The sequence below is a fragment of the Myzus persicae genome, unplaced genomic scaffold, assembly GCF_001856785.1.
Source record: "Myzus persicae strain clone G006 unplaced genomic scaffold, MPER_G0061.0, whole genome shotgun sequence".
In the NCBI taxonomy this organism is placed as follows: Eukaryota; Metazoa; Arthropoda; class Insecta; order Hemiptera; family Aphididae; genus Myzus; species Myzus persicae.
In genome coordinates, this window is record NW_019100593.1 from 278337 (window position 1) to 298638 (window position 20302).

The 20302-nt window shown below is 31.7% G+C and overlaps 1 protein-coding gene across 1 annotated transcript; it reads left to right on the forward strand.

Moving 5' to 3' along the window:
• Positions 1-18185: 18185 nt before the first annotated feature.
• Positions 18186-20031, forward strand: LOC111035622. Its single transcript, XM_022317319.1, has 2 exons — positions 18186-18348; positions 18417-20031. The coding sequence occupies exon 2, from the start codon at positions 18520-18522 to the stop codon at positions 19438-19440; it is 921 nt and encodes a 306-aa protein (XP_022173011.1). The 5' UTR covers positions 18186-18348; positions 18417-18519; the 3' UTR covers positions 19441-20031.
• The last annotated feature ends 271 nt before the right edge of the window (positions 20032-20302 follow it).

The following is a 20302-nucleotide window of genomic DNA, read 5'->3' on the forward strand; positions in this document are numbered from 1 at the left end:
GTTTTCATTTGAGAAACAGAAGTTTTTAGTCACTACTGGAGTAATAAAAAAAATACAAGAATATAAAAATTTGGTCTGAATATCTTTATTAAAAAATTCCAAAAATCAGATAAACATTTTAATGAAATATGCATTATTTAAAGAAAATTAGGAACAAATATGCTTGCGGTAAATCACTCTGTATAAACAGTTATATTATCACAACTTACGTGAAAGTTATAAAATCAATTTCTGGGAAATTTGAAAGCATTTGAACAGTTTTTAAATTAGTGCAGTAAGCATTTTCATTTTCGTACTGCGCACAAAAATAAGAGCTATTTATATATGTGCCGTCGGCCAACTAGATGCGCGAAATTTCCAAGTAAAATCCTAACTGAGAATTCAGTGCGATTGAATTTTCCGAGAATTCTTTTTAGTTTTTCCCGAAGTCTAACGCGGAGTTATTTTTGTAGTACTTTGTCGTTTTTCGTGCCGGAATAAAACGTTATATTATTTATAATATTATATGTTCGCGTGGTACGAAAGCTGAACAGTTTACCAAAGTATCTACTCGAGACATCATACAGCTACAACTTACACTAAGAATATCTCAAACGCAGCCGTTTGATTTAATTTTACGAGCTTTTTGAGTTTGTAAGTTTAAAAAGTTTGTAGTGCGTTTTACGATAACTGTATATAGGTAGTTTCTTTTTATCATAATATATATGTCAACATTTTCAAGGACAGTCGGAGTAGCTATATAAAAAATTATAAAAATACGCCTATACATGTAAAGATTATTTACTGTTAATATGTAATACAAATATAGTAACTGGTGCTTGCAATAGATTCTCGTTTTATTTTATTAGGAAATCGAAAGAAAAATAATCCGATACAACTTACGGCCTGCGAGTCTTGCACAAGACGCGATAAGGCAGAGTACATATAGGACAGTGGCTTAGATAATATATATGTGTAGAATATTGTATATACGATTTTTAACATTGTGGTGTTTTTATTTTATATTTGATTTATGTGTAACTAATAAATAATTGAAGACCAATTATTTATGATAATAGTGTTTAATATGCACCACCGTCTATTACTTAGGTTTTAAAAAAAATAAAATACCGATTGTTTATTATAAATATCAAAATCCACTCTCCTATCCCCCTGCTTTTTGTTTAATATTTCATTACAGAAATCGTGTTTTGATTGATTAGTATCAAACGGTGAATCAACAACGCAGGCTCAAAGCCATGTAATTATAGTTAATATTTTAACATTAGAGTTAATCATAATTAATTTACCAATTTGCAGTATTTGAGTGTAAAAGTCCGAACAGAAATATTAAGTAAGTAGAGGTAGTCAGTAGGTAATCGAAATAATAGTAGAACGTAGGTCTTATCGATATTTGTAATATTCGGAAATTAATCAATGCCTAGGTACTGGGTTATCATAAATGTATCCCAATGGTTAGAAATACGCAATCGAAAAGCGTATATATAGGTTCATGCGAAACTGGGCACACGATTTCAAACATAGCCATCTACCATTTTCATTAATTATGAATCCGACCAACATTATTTGGCTAAAAAACTTATTCCAATCCAGTTTCGATTTACTTAATAAAACAGTATAAAGGTTCAGAAGTTAAATACATGAAAACTGATCAAATTTTCACGTACCACAAATCTAAAATATGCAAACAAAAATGTTAAATATGGAAAAAAAAAATATTAAATATGTAAAAAATACTTTTTTAAGTTATTCGTCACAGAACAGTGTAGTAAAAAATCTAAGTTTCAAAGGTTTAATACCGTCAGTAACTAACAAAAACTAGGATTTATATACTTATATCAAACAATTTTGTTATATAGGTAGTGTAAACAATTTTACAAATATGTAGGTACATTAACTTTTTGTTATTAAACTTTAGTTGGCGGATAAAGTAGTCAAAGTAATCATTGTATGGCATTCGAATTTAGCTTGGTCTACTATAAATTAAGATTTTATAAAAAATATGCAACTCCTACAACGTCAAAGTCCTAGTGATAAATATGATAACTAGAATTTGAAACTTAGAGCACCAAAAATATAAAATATACTCAAAAAATGTAAAATATTATGCTTTTAATAATATGCTCTATTATTGAATAAAAAAAATGCTCTAAAGAATGTTATTAAAAGTATATTTTTCCACTTTAATAATGCTGTACGAAAATACTATTAATTTACTTAAAATATAAAACTTTCCGGTAGTATTTTTGTGTATCTAAATTGATTGAATTTTACATTCTGTAAAGTGTAATTTGTTAAAATTAGTGAATCATTGAAAAGTGACTTTTGTCAATTATTTACAATTTTTTGTTTTGTATTGATCTAAAGCTCGGCAACTATGGCCGTTAACTGTTTGTTGGGGGAAACGGTTGATTTGAAACACATAATTGTATGTGTGGCAAGGATGTGTTACTAATGGTTTAATAATTTGATACAGTTGACATAATATTTCTAAAATAAATCTAACGGTAGTCGTGGTATGAACCAGTGAATGAGGGTGTGGGCACCGCCGTGTGTCCTACAACCATCCTAATTTATTTAAAGTTAAATATTAGTTTATGGCAAAAGTAATAGTATTAATTTTAAATTGCAAATAAAGCGTAGGTGGTAATAAAACCCTCAAGTCTCGAGGTATTTTTTAAAACTTTCAAATAAAGCTTGCAAGTATTCACACATGGAAAAAATCCTGCCCAGCTCGTTATACACCTCGAGTTCAAAGGGAGCCCTTGACCAGTCCTTGCAAGTACTTAGGTAGGCAGTGAAAACGCTCACGAGTGGAAAAATCGACGCTTTCAATCGTTTGACGGTGTATGCTGCGTCTAGCCGTGCGTAATATATATACGGAAAATGTACAGTTATACATTATATTGTATAGGAAAACATCGCATTTGCTATTTATATACTGTGCGACATATATACTTTATAAAAGGTTGTGCCGAGTCCACGGGACCTTTTGGTTTCTAACCCACCGCCACCGCCGTACAAGCGTATAGACGTATAATATACAACATAATTCCCGTGGGAATAATCCCGTCCGAGCGGCGATGTTATATGCGCTGTAGGATAGCGCTCGACTGCACCGGAATCACTGTCCCCTTTTTGTTTTTTTACTCCCCTTTTTTTGTTCCCGGTATACGTTTTTTACATTACCGGCACATACATTATTAAGACGTTACGCGTACGCGTGTATTACTATACCGGGCCCCTCAGAGTCGTCAGATGAGGACCCGAACGCCCTCGACACGCTGACCGGCGCCCGATGACGACGGTCGCCAAACGCGTTTCCGTATTATTTTTATACGCTGCAAATTTACATCACACCGGACATGGCACGCGCGATCTCCTGCGCTCGTGGCGGAGTGGGTTCTGGGGGAAAGCGTCTGGGACGTTCACGTTGATGCGGCGGGTATTATAGGATCGGTGCAGCACCGGTATAACCCATAATAAAATACATCACCCACATCTGTGCAGGGGTGATGTTTTTATTTTTACCGGAAAACTCCGACCGTCAGCAGGCGTATTACGATTTCGATTTTTTAAGGTTTAATCACGAAAAATTAGGACACGACCGAGGCCTCTGCACCCTCTTTATTTTTTTTCTCTAACCAACCGGTACTTAAATCAATAACCACGGATATGGTATACACCTACACATTATCATGGTTATATAAATAGGTGTATTCAAATATTGACTGTTTTAATAGGTATGTTCACATTGAAAATTAAATAGCAAAGACAATTGACAACATATAGGTGAATTCTACGCATATGGCGTAATGTATGAAATGTTATTTATATCTGCGACATAAAAGTGTGCAAGGTACACAGGTGTGATGTGGCTGATTCTGACCGATCCATCTAAATTTGAAAATGCTGGTCAAATCTGGGCCATAGTCCCTAACTGCTCTTCGGTGAAGGGATCAGTGGACTAATAATTTAATTTGAAATCTCCTTTATTCAGTTACTAACTGTTCAAAATTCCGAACACAATGTCAATAGAAATTTAATATACGTAAACTTCGCATTATTAAAAATATGCATTGTAGAAAGATAATGATCGGCAATCTTTAGCATAATCAATAAATACATAGATATTGTAATTATAACTTGCTTTAATGATAAAACACAAAAAACATTTTGGTTAACATATTAGGTACATAGTAAATCCTCTTTATCCATTTAATATAGTATGAATATGAAACTATAATATAATATTATTATTACCTATTCGTATTGATTTTAATAAGTATGGACAATAACAATTAGTTTGAAAGTTATAAATTATAATATATGTTGTATTGAGACGTTGTATCATCAATATGATAAAATGGGTCACCCAACCAGAAACCCCGACACATTCCTATGATGCACTTCCTCATTGAGCAGATTACTGTGAGTATACCACAAATGATTCTGAGCTAAGCCGGCGGGTGATCAGCATCTATTTCTAATTTAGTTAGGACTATAATAAGTATTTTTATATTTATAGAATTGTTTTAATTCGCTATAGGTTGAACTCATTGTGTCCCAAAACCTTTGTTACATATTAATAACCTTATGTTATTACAACTATATTCCCTGTACTTATTAGTTATTAATTATTGGTGTTATTGAAACAAATTGCAATGGCTTATGGTAAACTAAAATAACTAATTGCATATTGTGTGGTAGATAATAGTGGTTAGTATTATTCTCTGTTAGATTATTAAAGTCCTCCTCTAAAATGGTATCCAGGTTCCCCGTGTGCCCTATGTCCTAATCACTAACTTAATATTTTACTTAAAAGTTATTGAAAAATGATTCTTTTAAAAATAATAATAATAGTTAGTAAGCTTTAAAAAATGCGCAGTATGAGGGTGGTTTGATCATCAAAAACAGTAACTACCAATAACTACCAATAAGTATATAACCCAGGGCTGATAATATACAATGTCGTCTGTTTGCTTTTTTTCTTCTCTTTCCTGGAAAATGCGGGCGAGACCATACACGCTTGTTTTCCCCGGGTTATGGACTTTAGGATAAATATAATATAATTTATACACACGTAATAAATGCTATAGATTATTATGCATACTGATCTTGCTCGCAAATTTTATTTTATGTTTTTTTATAATTTGTTGACATACTCACTCGTCATTCTATTGCATAGGTTTAAATAATATTGTTTATTAGTATTTTTATTGACGATAAATTACAACTACTACTATATTACAATTGATAAAAATGCTCTTATAAATCGAAAGAATTTATTCTAACTATAGTTATGAATATATTTTGGTCGAAAAGGAAAGTTTTGCATGGACTATTTCAAAATATTTAATAGTGGTGCAACAATGTCATGTGTATAAACGCGAATTATTGTGTTCTCAATAAAATGAAGATCTTTGAAATTTAATGTGTCATGACAATTTTCTATACATACACAACCTACACATCATGGCTGTTGCACAGCCGTGTTGTCCCCTTGTTGGGACCGTGGTGAAGGTGGTTATAAATGATAACAAATGATATTACATAATTTCCACTAGGTCTAAGTTACCGGAAAGTCGAACTTCTGTAGTGGTGGGGCTGTAGTGACGTCACCACGGCCCCACCACACAGATACTTGGTTTTGAGCGGTTTTCGTTAGGTTACAAATGTTTTTTTAGTGGTTACAAATGATTACAAATGGTATTACATAATTTGACATTAATAATTATATATTTAGAGTAAGTGGTGGGGCCAAGATAACTCACCTCTGTTGCACCAAGTTATAGTCAAAGAGAAAATATAATACTTTAAAATTATGTATGTATTGTTTTTTTCTATTCACCATTAGGTTTTGATCTCAATAAATTATTTCGTGTCGTATATAGGTATAGATAATAAGGGATAACAGGCCATTTCATTGAAAATACATCAAGTCATGGTGAAAACTTGGATACCTATCTCAAGTTCCAAAGTAACACCTCAGAAATTACTCAATTCTTATATATTCGTTTAAGTATCGATTGTCATTTTTTAATACCTTTAATATATTAGAACCAAACTGTTCAGCTGTGGTATAAATCTAATTTTTGTTTTAAATGAAACGCTTGTTGTTGAATACAAATCCCGATAAAAAAAATATATTACGTACTATTATTATACTTTAGATTGTTGCCCTTAAGAACAATACTTTAAGTAGTAAAATTATTCAAATAATAAAAATAACGTAATCCTCGACAAAGGTTTATTTAAAATATTTTTTTATTTTCTAGTTTTCTATAATTGTATTTATAAATAAACCTAATTATGCAAATTATGCAAATTTTTAACGCCTAGCGCACTCGCCGGTAATTTTTAGTAAATTAAATTCATAGCCTTGATAATAAAAGCGCCATTGACTATATCAAGTTAGTTTGTCTGAAATATAATTAGTTTTTTTATCGCGTTATATTTCGTGCTCGAAAAAAGGTTTGCATCAGAAATGTGCACAAATTAATTGCAGCGCGAAAATTAACAGCAGACACAAATACATGATTATAAACTATAGAATGGTTTCAGTTTTCAGGTGATATGTGGAGGAGGTGCATCTACTGTTTCACATAACCGATAAGTATATAAGATTATGAAATTCACATAATTGAATTCCTATTTATAATTCCGTTTGTAATTCGTGCACTTAAAGCTTAAAATATACATTGAACATAGATAGTATATTGAAATAATAGAATATTACACAATTATATTTCATACGTGTCGAGAACAAGGTGTACTAATATTAAAGTGATTTAACACCGCCCACCCATATCATTTCAAGTAAATATGATGCACGACTTACTGCAAGGTGGCTAGGGCGAGGATTTCACATTTTTTAATACAAATTTTGATACAATGGGTTCCCCTCTGCGTCACGTCCGTCAGTATACAATATAATTTGCTGAACAAAAATCGATTATTATTTCCTCTTTTAGTCTGGCACATTTTATAAAATGTATAACGCGCTTAGATGTATTATAGAACGAAGGTTCATTATACGACTCAAAAGGACAGAAATATTCGATGTACGTGCCGAACTCTGCGATGACAATGGTATTTAATATATATCTACACATTATTGAGATGGTCGAATAAGATGTACGGCGAAAGCTACTTCCGGCATATGCCACCCGTGTGTCTGAATTGTAAAAATATAATTACATATATGATTAATAGCCTACCGTGACGGACCATTTAATTTATATTATATTATATTATTTAGCAGATACTTGTTATATATTTATAATCCGTATGAATAGTGGTTTTCTTTTTTCGTTTTTCCCACTCAAGGCTCGAATATAACATATATTTTACGTCGTTATAATATATAGGTAGGTCTGATTGTGAAACTTAAAATGGCTTTAATGCGATGATAAATAGACATTTTAATTTCCAATAGCACGTATAATGTATTTCCAAGAAAACAAAACATAACATGGCCGCGCACAGGAAATCACATCTTTTCATGTACGTAAACCACCCGAAAATAATATAATGGAGTCGATTTCTATACATGCACAACCGATTGTGCGATAGTAGCATATAATCATATTTGCCAACTACAACAGGACACCCGTGGTCAATCGCCACTCTTATTATGTATATTTCACCAATGGTGCGTCGACTCTTCGTAGTTTTTTTTTTAACGAAAACCAGCGCATCTAAACATGGACAGAAATGTTTTAAGCCATTTAGATATACTATATATAGGTACAGTGTACAGAATGATTCAACAAGCATTATTTTCATCATAAATGCAGTTATTCAAAATCTGATTTTTGTATTTTCAACTATAAGAAGGTATTTACTTAGTGACCATATTTTGAAATTCTTAATATTTATCGTAGGTACTACTTCAGGTGATGTGTCCTGCAATGCAGATATGAACTTCTGGTTTTGAAATGAGAATTCTAGATTTCGACTGTAAATTATTTGGCTTAAATTTTTCTGAAAATGTTGACGTGTCAGAACCAAAATGCGACCTATCAGTGTTTAAGTTACTTAACTTTGTTTACTAAAGATAATAGTTCTATGTTAATATGTTTAGGTGATTATGGGGAATATGGTGATTTGACAATTTTAGTGATTTATACTTATCTATCAACATTTATGATTTTGAAAATGGTCAAAGTACCTATATAATAAGCATTCAAGATCCAATATTAGATACATATTTTTTCCATTTCCATTTTACACTTTCAAAACTACTAGGGGGCGGGCACTGAGCACGCTTGGTGACTCACCATGTGACATGTTTATACGTATACCTACCAGACAAAGAGGACAATTGGACTGGACGTGTCCTTTTGGACGCCAAAATATAGCTAATAGTATACATAATTTTTCCTTCCATCCTACCGAGATATTGAGAAAGTCTAGAAGTATTTTATACATTTTGTATTATTTCAAAGTTCAAATTCCTGTAAACTACACTGCGCAGATATAAATATATAATTGACAAACATGAGTATATAAACGTCCAAATCGAAATACTTTTAAGATACTAAGTTTAGGAATAGAGAAGTTCTATAACACACAAAATTGTGAGTGCGGACCCCTCCAAATCAAACTTCTTCAAAAAATTATGCCATAAATTAGCTAGAAATTCGCATGTTTTTGCCAGACTATTTTTTAAATTCGTACGCAACTCCTTCCCCTGTAAAATAAAAATTATAAGGCCTACCGTCCTCCCTCATATACGAGTATTAACATTTTTCACATTTTTTTTTTTTTAGTTAATTTAGCGTGAAATTTTCTGAATATATGAAAAAATAGTGCTTACGAATACTTACAAATAATTGTGAAAGAGTTTAAAAAAAAACTTGGAATTTGGAAGGCTAAATTTATGGTTAGCAAAAATGTATTGCACAACGTGCTAACTGAGTACTAAATATTTGTAAAAAAAGGCATTTAAGTTTAAAATCTGCAGAGCCTTCAAGAAGAGTAGGTATCTGGCCCCGTGTATTTTTTATTTTTTAGGGTAATATCGAATGTACATTTCAGTATGGATCATGTTTATTTTTGCGAATTCCTTGCATATACTGATAGCAAGAGTTTTCGTGGATTTTACATTAATAGGAGGGGGTGATGGCTTAAACGTAAGTCCAATTTGTATGGGTAATGCCGGAATTAAACTTTTTACAACATTTCAATAAATTGAAAAGTATAGACATTAGTAGTCGGAAAGGCACATGTATGATGCATTAATATATATATAAAACAATTTCAATTGTTTTCGGATTATATTATTTTAATTTTTAAACTGCACGTTTACATGTTAACATGTTTTGCATTATATATTTATGTATATGACATATTAAATTATTAAGGCATATATCCTCTCCGTATTTGTTAAATAAACGAGGACAAAGTCCCGAGAGCCTTGGTCGATATTATTATTATTATTATTACTATCGAACTCGTCGTAATATCGTCATCGGTACAACTCACAATAATACGTGTGTGAGTATATTTATTGCAGAGGTACAGACCGCAAATGCTACGCGTATTATATTATTATGACGACGACGCGCATTCGATTGTTTTTTATTAGGTTTTTTTTTTAAAAAATCAAACGCGCGCTTCTCGTATAAATTACCCGTCCTCGAGGACGCTCACCGTGGCTCGACACACAATACGACCGATCCCGGTATAATAATATAATAGGTATACATATTATAACCTTGCGAATTAACCAACGAGAAACGTATGGTTTAAAAATATAATATTTTATTACCATACGAACGGAGAAACCGTTTTTTGTTTTTCGTTTATCGGTCACGCCGAATCGTGTGATAAGTGATAACTGTTTTATGCATAAAATAAATAAGTCACCCACCATAAATAAACCGCTGATAGTGTTATTATTGTTATCATAATAATATTGTAATGTCGTTGTCGTCGTCTTATATAGCTTGCAGTTTGCACGCTCTGGGCGGCGACTGGCTGACAAGAATATTGCACCAACTAAAGACGCCAGAAATTACGCAGGGTATAATATTATTAATTACATATAATAAATAATGTCATAGGTAATATTATAAGTACGTGAAGGCCCGAGGTTAATCTTCTATAGTTATTATCAACCCCCCCCTCCACTCACAACAGAGCTCACGGGCTGTGAACTATATATGCATTATCAAGCATATAAAAAATACATTTAAATTCCCAAAAAATGCAATATAATACCCATTTACAACTGTAATGCACTTAACGAATTGCAAAAAAATATGCATTTAAGCATTTTTAAAAACTGACATTTTATAAGTAGGTATGAAAAAATTTATTAAGTTTTATTTGCATCAAATTTTAAACAACCATATTTTTATGTTTATATTCAGTTTACAAAAATAAAATTAAAATAATTCAATTTATTTAGGCAAGTGCTTACAAACTATAAATTAGGTACACAAAAAAAAATAATTTACCGATTTTATGAAAATCACCAAACAATTGAAAAACTTCCTAAAATCAGAATATACAAAAATGTTCCAAAATTTAATTCATTGTTACATAATTCAAATTTTGTTGTAGTCTGTATGCTGTAAGAGAACTATGTGTCATATAATAAATAAGCAAAAACAATAAATTTCGCTAAAAATTCACAGCCCTAGTTATGAGTCCCAAGTAGGTATAGTGGTTCATGAATATAAAATTTAAAATTTAAAAAAAGAAAGAGGTGGTCAAGACCTTTCTATAGAGACCATTCTATTACCGACTTATCTGGTGCAAAATCCGAAGTACCTCCCTTTAAATGTGATGATGAATTGAAATGGTGCTCCCGATTTCGGCGTTAAAGATGTATAAAGAGTGTTATGAGAGCTACTATAATCCGATATAAAATGTATAATAATATTGCAAGTGGTATCGTTTCGCTGGCGATAACTAAAAGTCAAAATATGATTCCATATATAATGTATATTAATTTTAAGATGTATTTTGCAAGTTATTGTTTAATACATTTTTTACCATGCCAGACTCCTACTGAAAAAGTCATGCCGGTTGTGCTACTGAGACAAGATAATACAACAGGTTTTCAGTGACTTAAATCCTCGAAAACTATTATAATACACTGCAAAAACCACACTAAAATTATTCTTTTGATACATTTAATAGGTCCGCTATGCTAGTTTACTATATTTTATTTTATTTTTTATTTTATATTTTAAGTAATTATCAACACCTCAGGCCATAACTGCATAAGGTACAGTACAGATTCAGATAATGAGCTAAAATTCAAAGAAAAAAATAGAAAAACTAACAAGAAAAAGTTAAAATAATTATTAACTAATAAAATTTTGAATTATATAGATGGCCAATAATCGTAAAAATATCAATATTTGACAAATTATTAATAGCGTGGCAAGTGCAATCAAGTGGGGCTGCGTACATCCATAGTTAATAGTTGGTAAAATTAAATTTCGTCTTAAAAGTTTGAGGATTTCTTGAATAAAAAAAAGGAACAGCTAATGATCATTTAGAAAGTAAATCTGGAGCATCAGTATCGTCGTTTATTAATTTATAATTAAGGTAAACTCAACTCGTCTTTCAGTTAAAAATTGAAAATTATATGGATTTTCACCACAATGATATGAGCTCATTTGAAAAAACTTATTTTGCACTTTACTAAATCGGTTCGTACAAGATATTTTATGTGGAGACTAAATTATAGTATCGTACTCAAGCACCGATCGAACTGATGACGTATTTAGTGTGGTCTAGTACGTGTATTGATGTTCTGAAATAAAATTGAATAATCTCACTCAAAATTATTTTCTTTTCTACGTCTAATGGTTTTACAAAGTGTACGTTCATACATGGGAATATTATCCCTCCAGTCAGCCTTCTGCAGTTCAAAACTGTTGTGTCCGGTTACAGAGATCCGTTTAGATCGTCTAGGAGGGACTGCGGATATCCAAAAATCGAACTCTAATACAGTGTTATGCTGCAGGACTACGGGAAACAAGCCGAGGGCCNTTAAAATACAAGTAGACTACTTAAAAGAATGTTTAATTGGAAGACAAGAAGGTAATTTTATCACATCAAAAGAAAAAACTCTGCTTAATAACTTAAGAGATGAAGGATTAATTACTGAAATACAATTTAGGAACTACAAAAATATATTTTATTCGACATGTTTAGAATATATTGATCAATGGGTGAGACCTACTTTAAACCAGTTTGACGGTATATCTTGGATAACATTGAAAAATATTCAAGAACACTTTAATTGGGATAATATGATAAAAAGTATTACCTTAATAAAGTCTATTGTACCTGACCGTCCTGACCTCAATTTAGATGAAGCAAAATTGTTTGATGAGATGACTTTATTGAAGAACAATTTAATGTACTACACTCCACCAACAAATAAGAAATTAGAATCCATGTGGGTGGATATTTTCAAAATAGAATCAGTTGGTGAAAATGTAGTCTTTCCAAACTTAAAAAAAATTGTGGAATTCTTTATGTGCATCCCAGGAACAAATGCAAGCGTTGAACGGGTATTTTCACATATGAACTGTTTGTGGACTGATGAGAAAAATAGACTAAATACAAAAACAGTAAAAGCTATGATAACAGTTAAACTATTTTTCCATGAAAACTGTGCTGAGTTTCATCATATACTCTCAGGAAATGAGAAACTACAAAAAGAAATTCATTCTAGTCAAAAATATGAAAAATAATGTATATTAATAAGTAAAACAAAAAACTACCTAAATGTTCCTACATTTCTTAAATTTTTGTTTATATAGTTATTAAATTTTTAATTTTTTTGTTATAAATTTGTTATAGAAAAGTTATATTTTTTGTTTATAATTTATTATAAATGTATCATGGGAAAGTCACCCTATTATAATGTTTAATTAATATATGCAGATAATAAATAATGCATAATAATAAGTAAAACTAAAATTACTAAAATGTATAAATGTTCCTACATTATTTAAATTTTGTTTAAATTGTTATTCAATTGTTGAATATTTTTGTTATAAATATATCATAGGAAAGTCACCTAATTATTTGTTTTTAATCTTCGTTATAATATACCTACTAAATAGGTATGATATAAAATGTCCCGTATTTAATAAAAATAAATCTGGGATCCCTAGTATAGTGGTTCATGAATATAAAATTTAAAATTTAAAAAAAGAAAGAGGTGGTCAAGACCTTTCTATAGAGACCATTCTATTACCGACTTATCTGGTGCAAAATCCGAAGTACCTCCCTTTAAATGTGATGATGAATTGAAATGGTGCTACCGATTTCGGCGTTAAAGATGTATAAAGAGTGTTATGAGAGCTACTATAATCCGATATAAAATGTATAATAATATTGCAAGTGGTATCGTTTCGCTGGCGATAACTAAAAGTCAAAATATGATTCCATATATAATGTATATTAATTTTAAGATGTATTTTGCAAGTTATTGTTTAATACATTTTTTACCATGCCAGACTCCTACTGAAAAAGTCATGCCGGTTGTGCTACTGAGACAAGATAATACAACAGGTTTTCAGTGACTTAAATCCTCGAAAACTATTATAATACACTGCAAAAACCACACTAAAATTATTCTTTTGATACATTTAATAGGTCCGCTATGCTAGTTTACTATATTTTATTTTATTTTTTATTTTATATTTTAAGTAATTATCAACACCTCAGGCCATAACTGCATAAGGTACAGTACAGATTCAGATAATGAGCTAAAATTCAAAGAAAAAAATAGAAAAACTAACAAGAAAAAGTTAAAATAATTATTAACTAATAAAATTTTGAATTATATAGATGGCCAATAATCGTAAAAATATCAATATTTGACAAATTATTAATAGCGTGGCAAGTGCAATCAAGTGGGGCTGCGTACATCCATAGTTAATAGTTGGTAAAATTAAATTTCGTCTTAAAAGTTTGAGGATTTCTTGAATAAAAAAAAGGAACAGCTAATGATCATTTAGAAAGTAAATCTGGAGCATCAGTATCGTCGTTTATTAATTTATAATTAAGGTAAACTCAACTCGTCTTTCAGTTAAAAATTGAAAATTATATGGATTTTCACCACAATGATATGAGCTCATTTGAAAAAACTTATTTTGCACTTTACTAAATCGGTTCGTACAAGATATTTTATGTGGAGACTAAATTATAGTATCGTACTCAAGCACCGATCGAACTAATGACGTATTTAGTGTGGTCTAGTACGTGTATTGATGTTCTGAAATAAAATTGAATAATCTCACTCAAAATTATTTTCTTTTCTACGTCTAATGGTTTTAAAAAGTGTACGTTCATACATGGGAATATTATCCCTCCAGTCAGCCTTCTGCAGTTCAAAACTGTTGTGTCCGGTTACAGAGATCCGTTTAGATCGTCTAGGAGGGACTGCGGATATCCAAAAATCGAACTCTAATACAGTGTTATGCTGCAGGACTACGGGAAACAAGCCGAGGGCCCAAAGCTAAGAGAGACGACCGCCGCAGATGTAAACTCACTATCGGCCCTCGAGCTTACACACACACACACACACACACACACACACACATAAACATTATAATATGGACGCTATGAATATTCATGCAATATTATCGTTCGTTATGATGATAAATGTATATACATATGCATACAAGGCGTGGTATATAATTTTCTCTCCGTATAATATAATTGCGGTGCTCCTCCTCTTCCCGTGTATAATATAATATAATGTATACATAATGCGCCATGTATATGCACACCACCGCGGCGGCGGCCGCGACTTGATTTATCGCAATTAACAATATTATATTATGCGTACATATATATATATGTATATATACATATTATATTGCGTATATATGTATAAACGCGCTCACCATAATAAAATAATACTCTCTCAAAATCGAGTGTGTGTGTGTGTGTAAACGACGACGACGACTATATAATATACAAGTGCGTGGGCGTTTATTGGCGAAGGGGTGCTTGGAAGGGGCGATGTGTATAAATTTTAAACTCGGATTCGCCGCGTTCCGCGGTCGCAAAAAGCGTATATTATGTGTATAATGTACACGATATATATATATATATATATATAATATATATATTATTATATTATACGCGAAAACGCATCCATAAATACGGCAGTGTGCGTGTGTGTGTGTATGTGTTGTGTGGGGCCGGTGAGGTCGCGGGTCAAGCCAATTATAATGATACGCTCGTGTATATATACCTATTATATTATAATGTTTGTACATCCGTCGGTTCCCCTCTCCCTCCCCGCCGTGACATCGCGAGACCACAAAACGGGGGCCGGTGCGACGTTTACAGGAATTTTCAACGGGCAGAGGCACCGAAAAAAAAATTCAAACCGATGTTTAATACGAGTACTTTTAGTTATTTCGGTCCGTTATGTTATAGAGCCTCGCGTTTATCTTGAAATCGATTTCGCTGAAAAAAAAAACGTCTGCCTTTAATAATATTATCATAATCATAAACGATTTTATTTTCATATTAATATAGCAACCGATAACGGTGTACACAGAATTTAGAAGACTTACTGTAAGAAGAACACACCAACACTGCGCGGCGTGCACTTGACCATAATGATATATATATATACCTGATTCTATACTTATCATGCTATGAATTCCCCAGAAATTTGAAAACTATTTAGTTTTTATAAATATCAACGATAATAAATTGGGGACAATCGGCCCCGACATACACGAGCAAGCGAAGCAGCATTTCACACGGGGCCGAGCGATGATCGCTATACCAATTACCTGCAAGGCGTATACCTATATAATAATATTTTGTTAATTTATTTGATGTTAGCGATTTTTCATTTGGCACTTTGAACTGAACACACGTGACACAAAAATAATATTCACAAACGAGACACGGTGAATGAAACAACAAGAAATCGAACGAGTGATTAAAATAGAAGACGCATATAACGCCTCTAATTATTATTTGTCGATAGGTACAATAGGAAAACGGTGGTCTCAAAATGGAGATCTTTGCATATCTGTACACACTTTGATGCTATCTGACTCTATAATATTATTTGATGTCCCTCTACTCACAATTTACTGATTTTTATTGCAATTTACAACAATTCATTTTGAACAATAATTTTATTTAAGTTTGCTAAAAAAATTAACTGTAAAAATGTGTTAAAAAGTTATTTTTGTTAATAAATGAAAAACAATGCAAAATAAAAATATCACAAAAATAAATAGTATTACCAAAAACACATTTTTCACACTTGTGGATTACGCTTGCAGACAAAAGAAAAAATTACGATTATCGAAGTAGTAATTTATTCCGAAACATTTCAATTAGCTACGCAATATCATGGTGATTCGACTTGTTGTCCTCCGATCAGCGACTGATAAATCGAAAGCTGTGAAACACAAGGGATGTTTAGTAACTATGCAAGTAGCATAGTACGTTTTTTTCTCAAAAATTCAACTTACCACGTCAAATATTATACATGAACTACAATAGTAGGTAGTACAATTTCACAATGTCCGCCTGCACCCTTACTAGATACCTACGCCACACCATCTGAGTTCTCACTCAAATTATGCCGCCTAATAAGCGAGTACTTAGATGCAGTGACGTATAAATGTAACGAGGGTGGAGCGAGCATTGTAAAATGTTAAGTTAAATTTAAAAGTTTTGACCTCAGCATTATAAATCCACATAATATTTTACGATAGCCTATGACAATATTGGAATTTACTTTAAAATTTACATTACAAGTACTTTAGGTACTGTTGAGAACGAGTGATGTTTACGTTATCCAATGGTCGTTATTATCTATGGTTTACGTAAAAACGTTGCTGTAATAATATGTTGCCTGCTATTTTTTTTAAAGAGATTTCCGTTCAACGTTGAACAGTATTTATTGTTTACCGTTAGTTTATTTATATTATACTACATTTTATTTGAACAATAATAATCTAATTTTTCTTTTAAACGAACATTAAGATTTGAGAGGGAAAATATGAACTGTTTGCAGCTAAATGAACAACTGTTATATGGACATTTCTAGTCTTAAAATTGAGTGTATTATTACTACATACTTTGTGAGTACATGTTAGTGTAGTGTTAGCGTGTAGTACGTTATTTTCTGTAATTAAGAAAAATTCATTATCAACCTTTTATTTTCGTCTAATATCGATTCAATCTAAATTTAATTTTCTAAATAATTAAATTTTTGTACCTATCACAGAATAGGTACACTTATTTCATCAAAAATTAATATTCTATAATATAATAAGTTTTGAAACAATCTATATAAATATAACACAGTATTCTTTATTTGTATTGTGTACATCACTACATCGTGATTATTAATTATTATTTATTATGATCTCCACTCGTCTTTACAATTTAGACTTAAGTTAGAATTGATTCATACTAAAATTAATTCATATAATATTATAAATTATTATATTACACTATATTAATATAGGTCATTGCCTAGGCGAGCGTAAATAGTCACCTGTCACCCATGTTTCAAAAGGCCCACCAAACTGCGAAAAGCATCAAATTCGAACTGATCAACTGAATACTAATCGTATTTTAGTATTACCTATGACGTGATATCTCATTATCGCTCGACCAGTCCCGTGTTCTGTTCCATACCGATGCGATCCGTTGAAACCCGTTTATGGGGAAGTCCCGTCTGTAAACAGAAAATTGATTCCGAGAAAAGCCGTGTCGTATCACTATACGTAAACACGTAAACACTTTCGTTTATTCGAAGACCACCAATTAACCGGCTTCACTGTTTCAGTCGACTGAAATGACGGTAGACGACATCGTCGTGTAAACGTAGTTTTTCGTGTGTGATCTTAAATCTCGAACGACCATAGATGAATCGGCTTCAGATCGACATCAAGGGAAAAAGCGGTGTTGACTGATGACTTCCAAATAATTAAACAAAATATAATACGGCGGTGACGATATTGCGAGGAGCACAGTTGTCCAATAAACTGCTGCAGTGACAGGACATACCTAATATAATCACTAGCTGCAGATCAAGGTACGTGATTTTTAAATTTTTTTGTAGTTGGCGTGTATGGCTTTTATTTCAAACAAATGTAGCCCTCCACAGGCGCGGATCCAAGGGGGGGGCCAAGGGGCTATGGCCCCCCCCCGTAGACTGGTGGATTTTCTATTATATCTATTTTCGGCAGCCGATAAAATGTATTGTTTTGCCGATAGCGTTTCGGCCGTTTCCGTTTTCATCGTTCGCCGTCAAAAAGCTAATCTAATCTAATCGAATATTTAAACTTGTTTGATGCAATAAAATGTCTGGCTGTATGTAGTACCTATCTATTTTATTATTGACGATATTTATTGTGTAATGACTAATGATAATTTGTTAGTTGACATATAGTTACGATACAATACGCACACAGCCGCTGTAACTGTCGATAATCAACATCAAACGTGTCACGTGTATAATAGTTGTATTATTATTTTATTAAAATGTCAAAGCGTAGTGCCGATTTTATGCAAAATTTTCTTAAAAAAAAAAAATGTGTCATTAAAGACAATGAAATGGTAGACGACCCAGCTCCCATTTCGTCAAATCAACCTATGAAAAATGTAGACATTGATCCAACATCAAATCAAAACAAAGGTACTGTAGAAAATATAATTATAGATATTGGTATTGCATTAAGTTCAAAATCAACAATTGATGATTTTACTAAAAAACAGTTACTTGAAAATCATTGGAAACCACCAATAGGTTACAATTTTCCTTATTCAAGTCACACAAAAAATGGAATTCTTCGTAAACGATTTTTGAAACAAGAACATATAAATAAATATTTTTGGCTTGTTTTTTCGCCTTCAGAAAGTGGATTATTTTGTATTTATTGTTCTATTTTTCATAATAAAACTGGTCATGGATTTAATAACCATACTCAATTAAAGTCATTAGTAGTTGAGCCTTTAAAGAAATTCGCTAAGTTATTAGGAAAGGATGGTTACCTTGAAACGCATGATAATAATTTGTACCATAAAAATTCTGTACTGAACGGAAAACAATTTTTAAAATCGTATAATAATCCAGAGCTAGAAGTAGTAAACCAAATAAATTCACAGCGCCTAAAACAAGTTAATGAAAATAGATCTAGACTAAAACCTATAGTTGAAAGTTTGATTTTTCTCGGGCGGCAAAATATTGCTTTACGTGGTCATCGCGATGATGGAAGCGTTAATGATCTATCTGATAACCCATTAGAGAACGAAGGAAATTTTAGAGAGCTTTTAAAGTTTAAGATATTATCTGGAGATATCGCATTGGAAAATCATTTAAAAAATGCTGAAGCAACAGCTACTTATATAAGTAAAACGACTCAAAATACTCTTATTTCGATAATTGGAAATATGGACAAATGAAAAAGAAATTCCAAAAACATCATTAGATAGCTTTTGAAAGATGTGATTCCGAAACCTTTCCAATTATTTATAATTGTTTTCTCATACTGCTGACATTACCAGCCACTTCAGCAACTGCGGAACGAAATTTTTCTTCTCTTCGCCGACTAAAAACTTGGATGCGATCAAGAATATCCGAAGAACGCTTAAATGGACTTGCATTACTTAACTGTTATAGAAATATTAGTATTGACTGTGAAGAAGTAATTGACGAATTTGCCAAATCTAAAAGACGAATGGATTTTGTTCTGTGATCATTTTTTAATATTTATTATATTTTATTATTAATTATTATTTATTATATATTACGTGTCATTATTAATTAAACAATTTATATTACTTATCTAATTATTTAAAAGACGAAAGGATTTTGTTCAGTGATCATTTATTATTAATTATCTAATAATTTTATATATTTTATTGTACTGATAAACTGGTATTTAAATAATAATATTTATCTATTAGCTTACATGGTATGTACAATGTTTTTATAATACTTAGGCCGAAATTGTATTTAAGATGGCCCCCCCCGTAAATATGTTTTAGATCCGCGCCTGGCCCTCCATATATGAGGCACTATACGTAACTGTACTGTATGAATCTGTCCTCAAAAATCGTAAGTCTATAGTATTATATTATAATATAGTGTAGTATTCCGAGACCAATGAGGTCCGCAAGAAGGAGGGGGGTAACTCCGCTCGGTATAATTTAATCTATACAGTTTTAAGTTTCGACTGCTCATAGCATGGACGTAGGTAAGGGGGGAGAGGGTTTTGGGTGTTCAAACACCCCCCGAAATTAAATAAAACAATCTTGAGCTTTT

Bases quoted from the DNA above. Each gene is read 5' to 3' on its own strand.
- LOC111035622 (XM_022317319.1), top strand. From the start codon at position 18,520: ATGTCAAAGCGTAGTGCCGATTTTATGCAAAATTTTCTTAAAAAAAAA.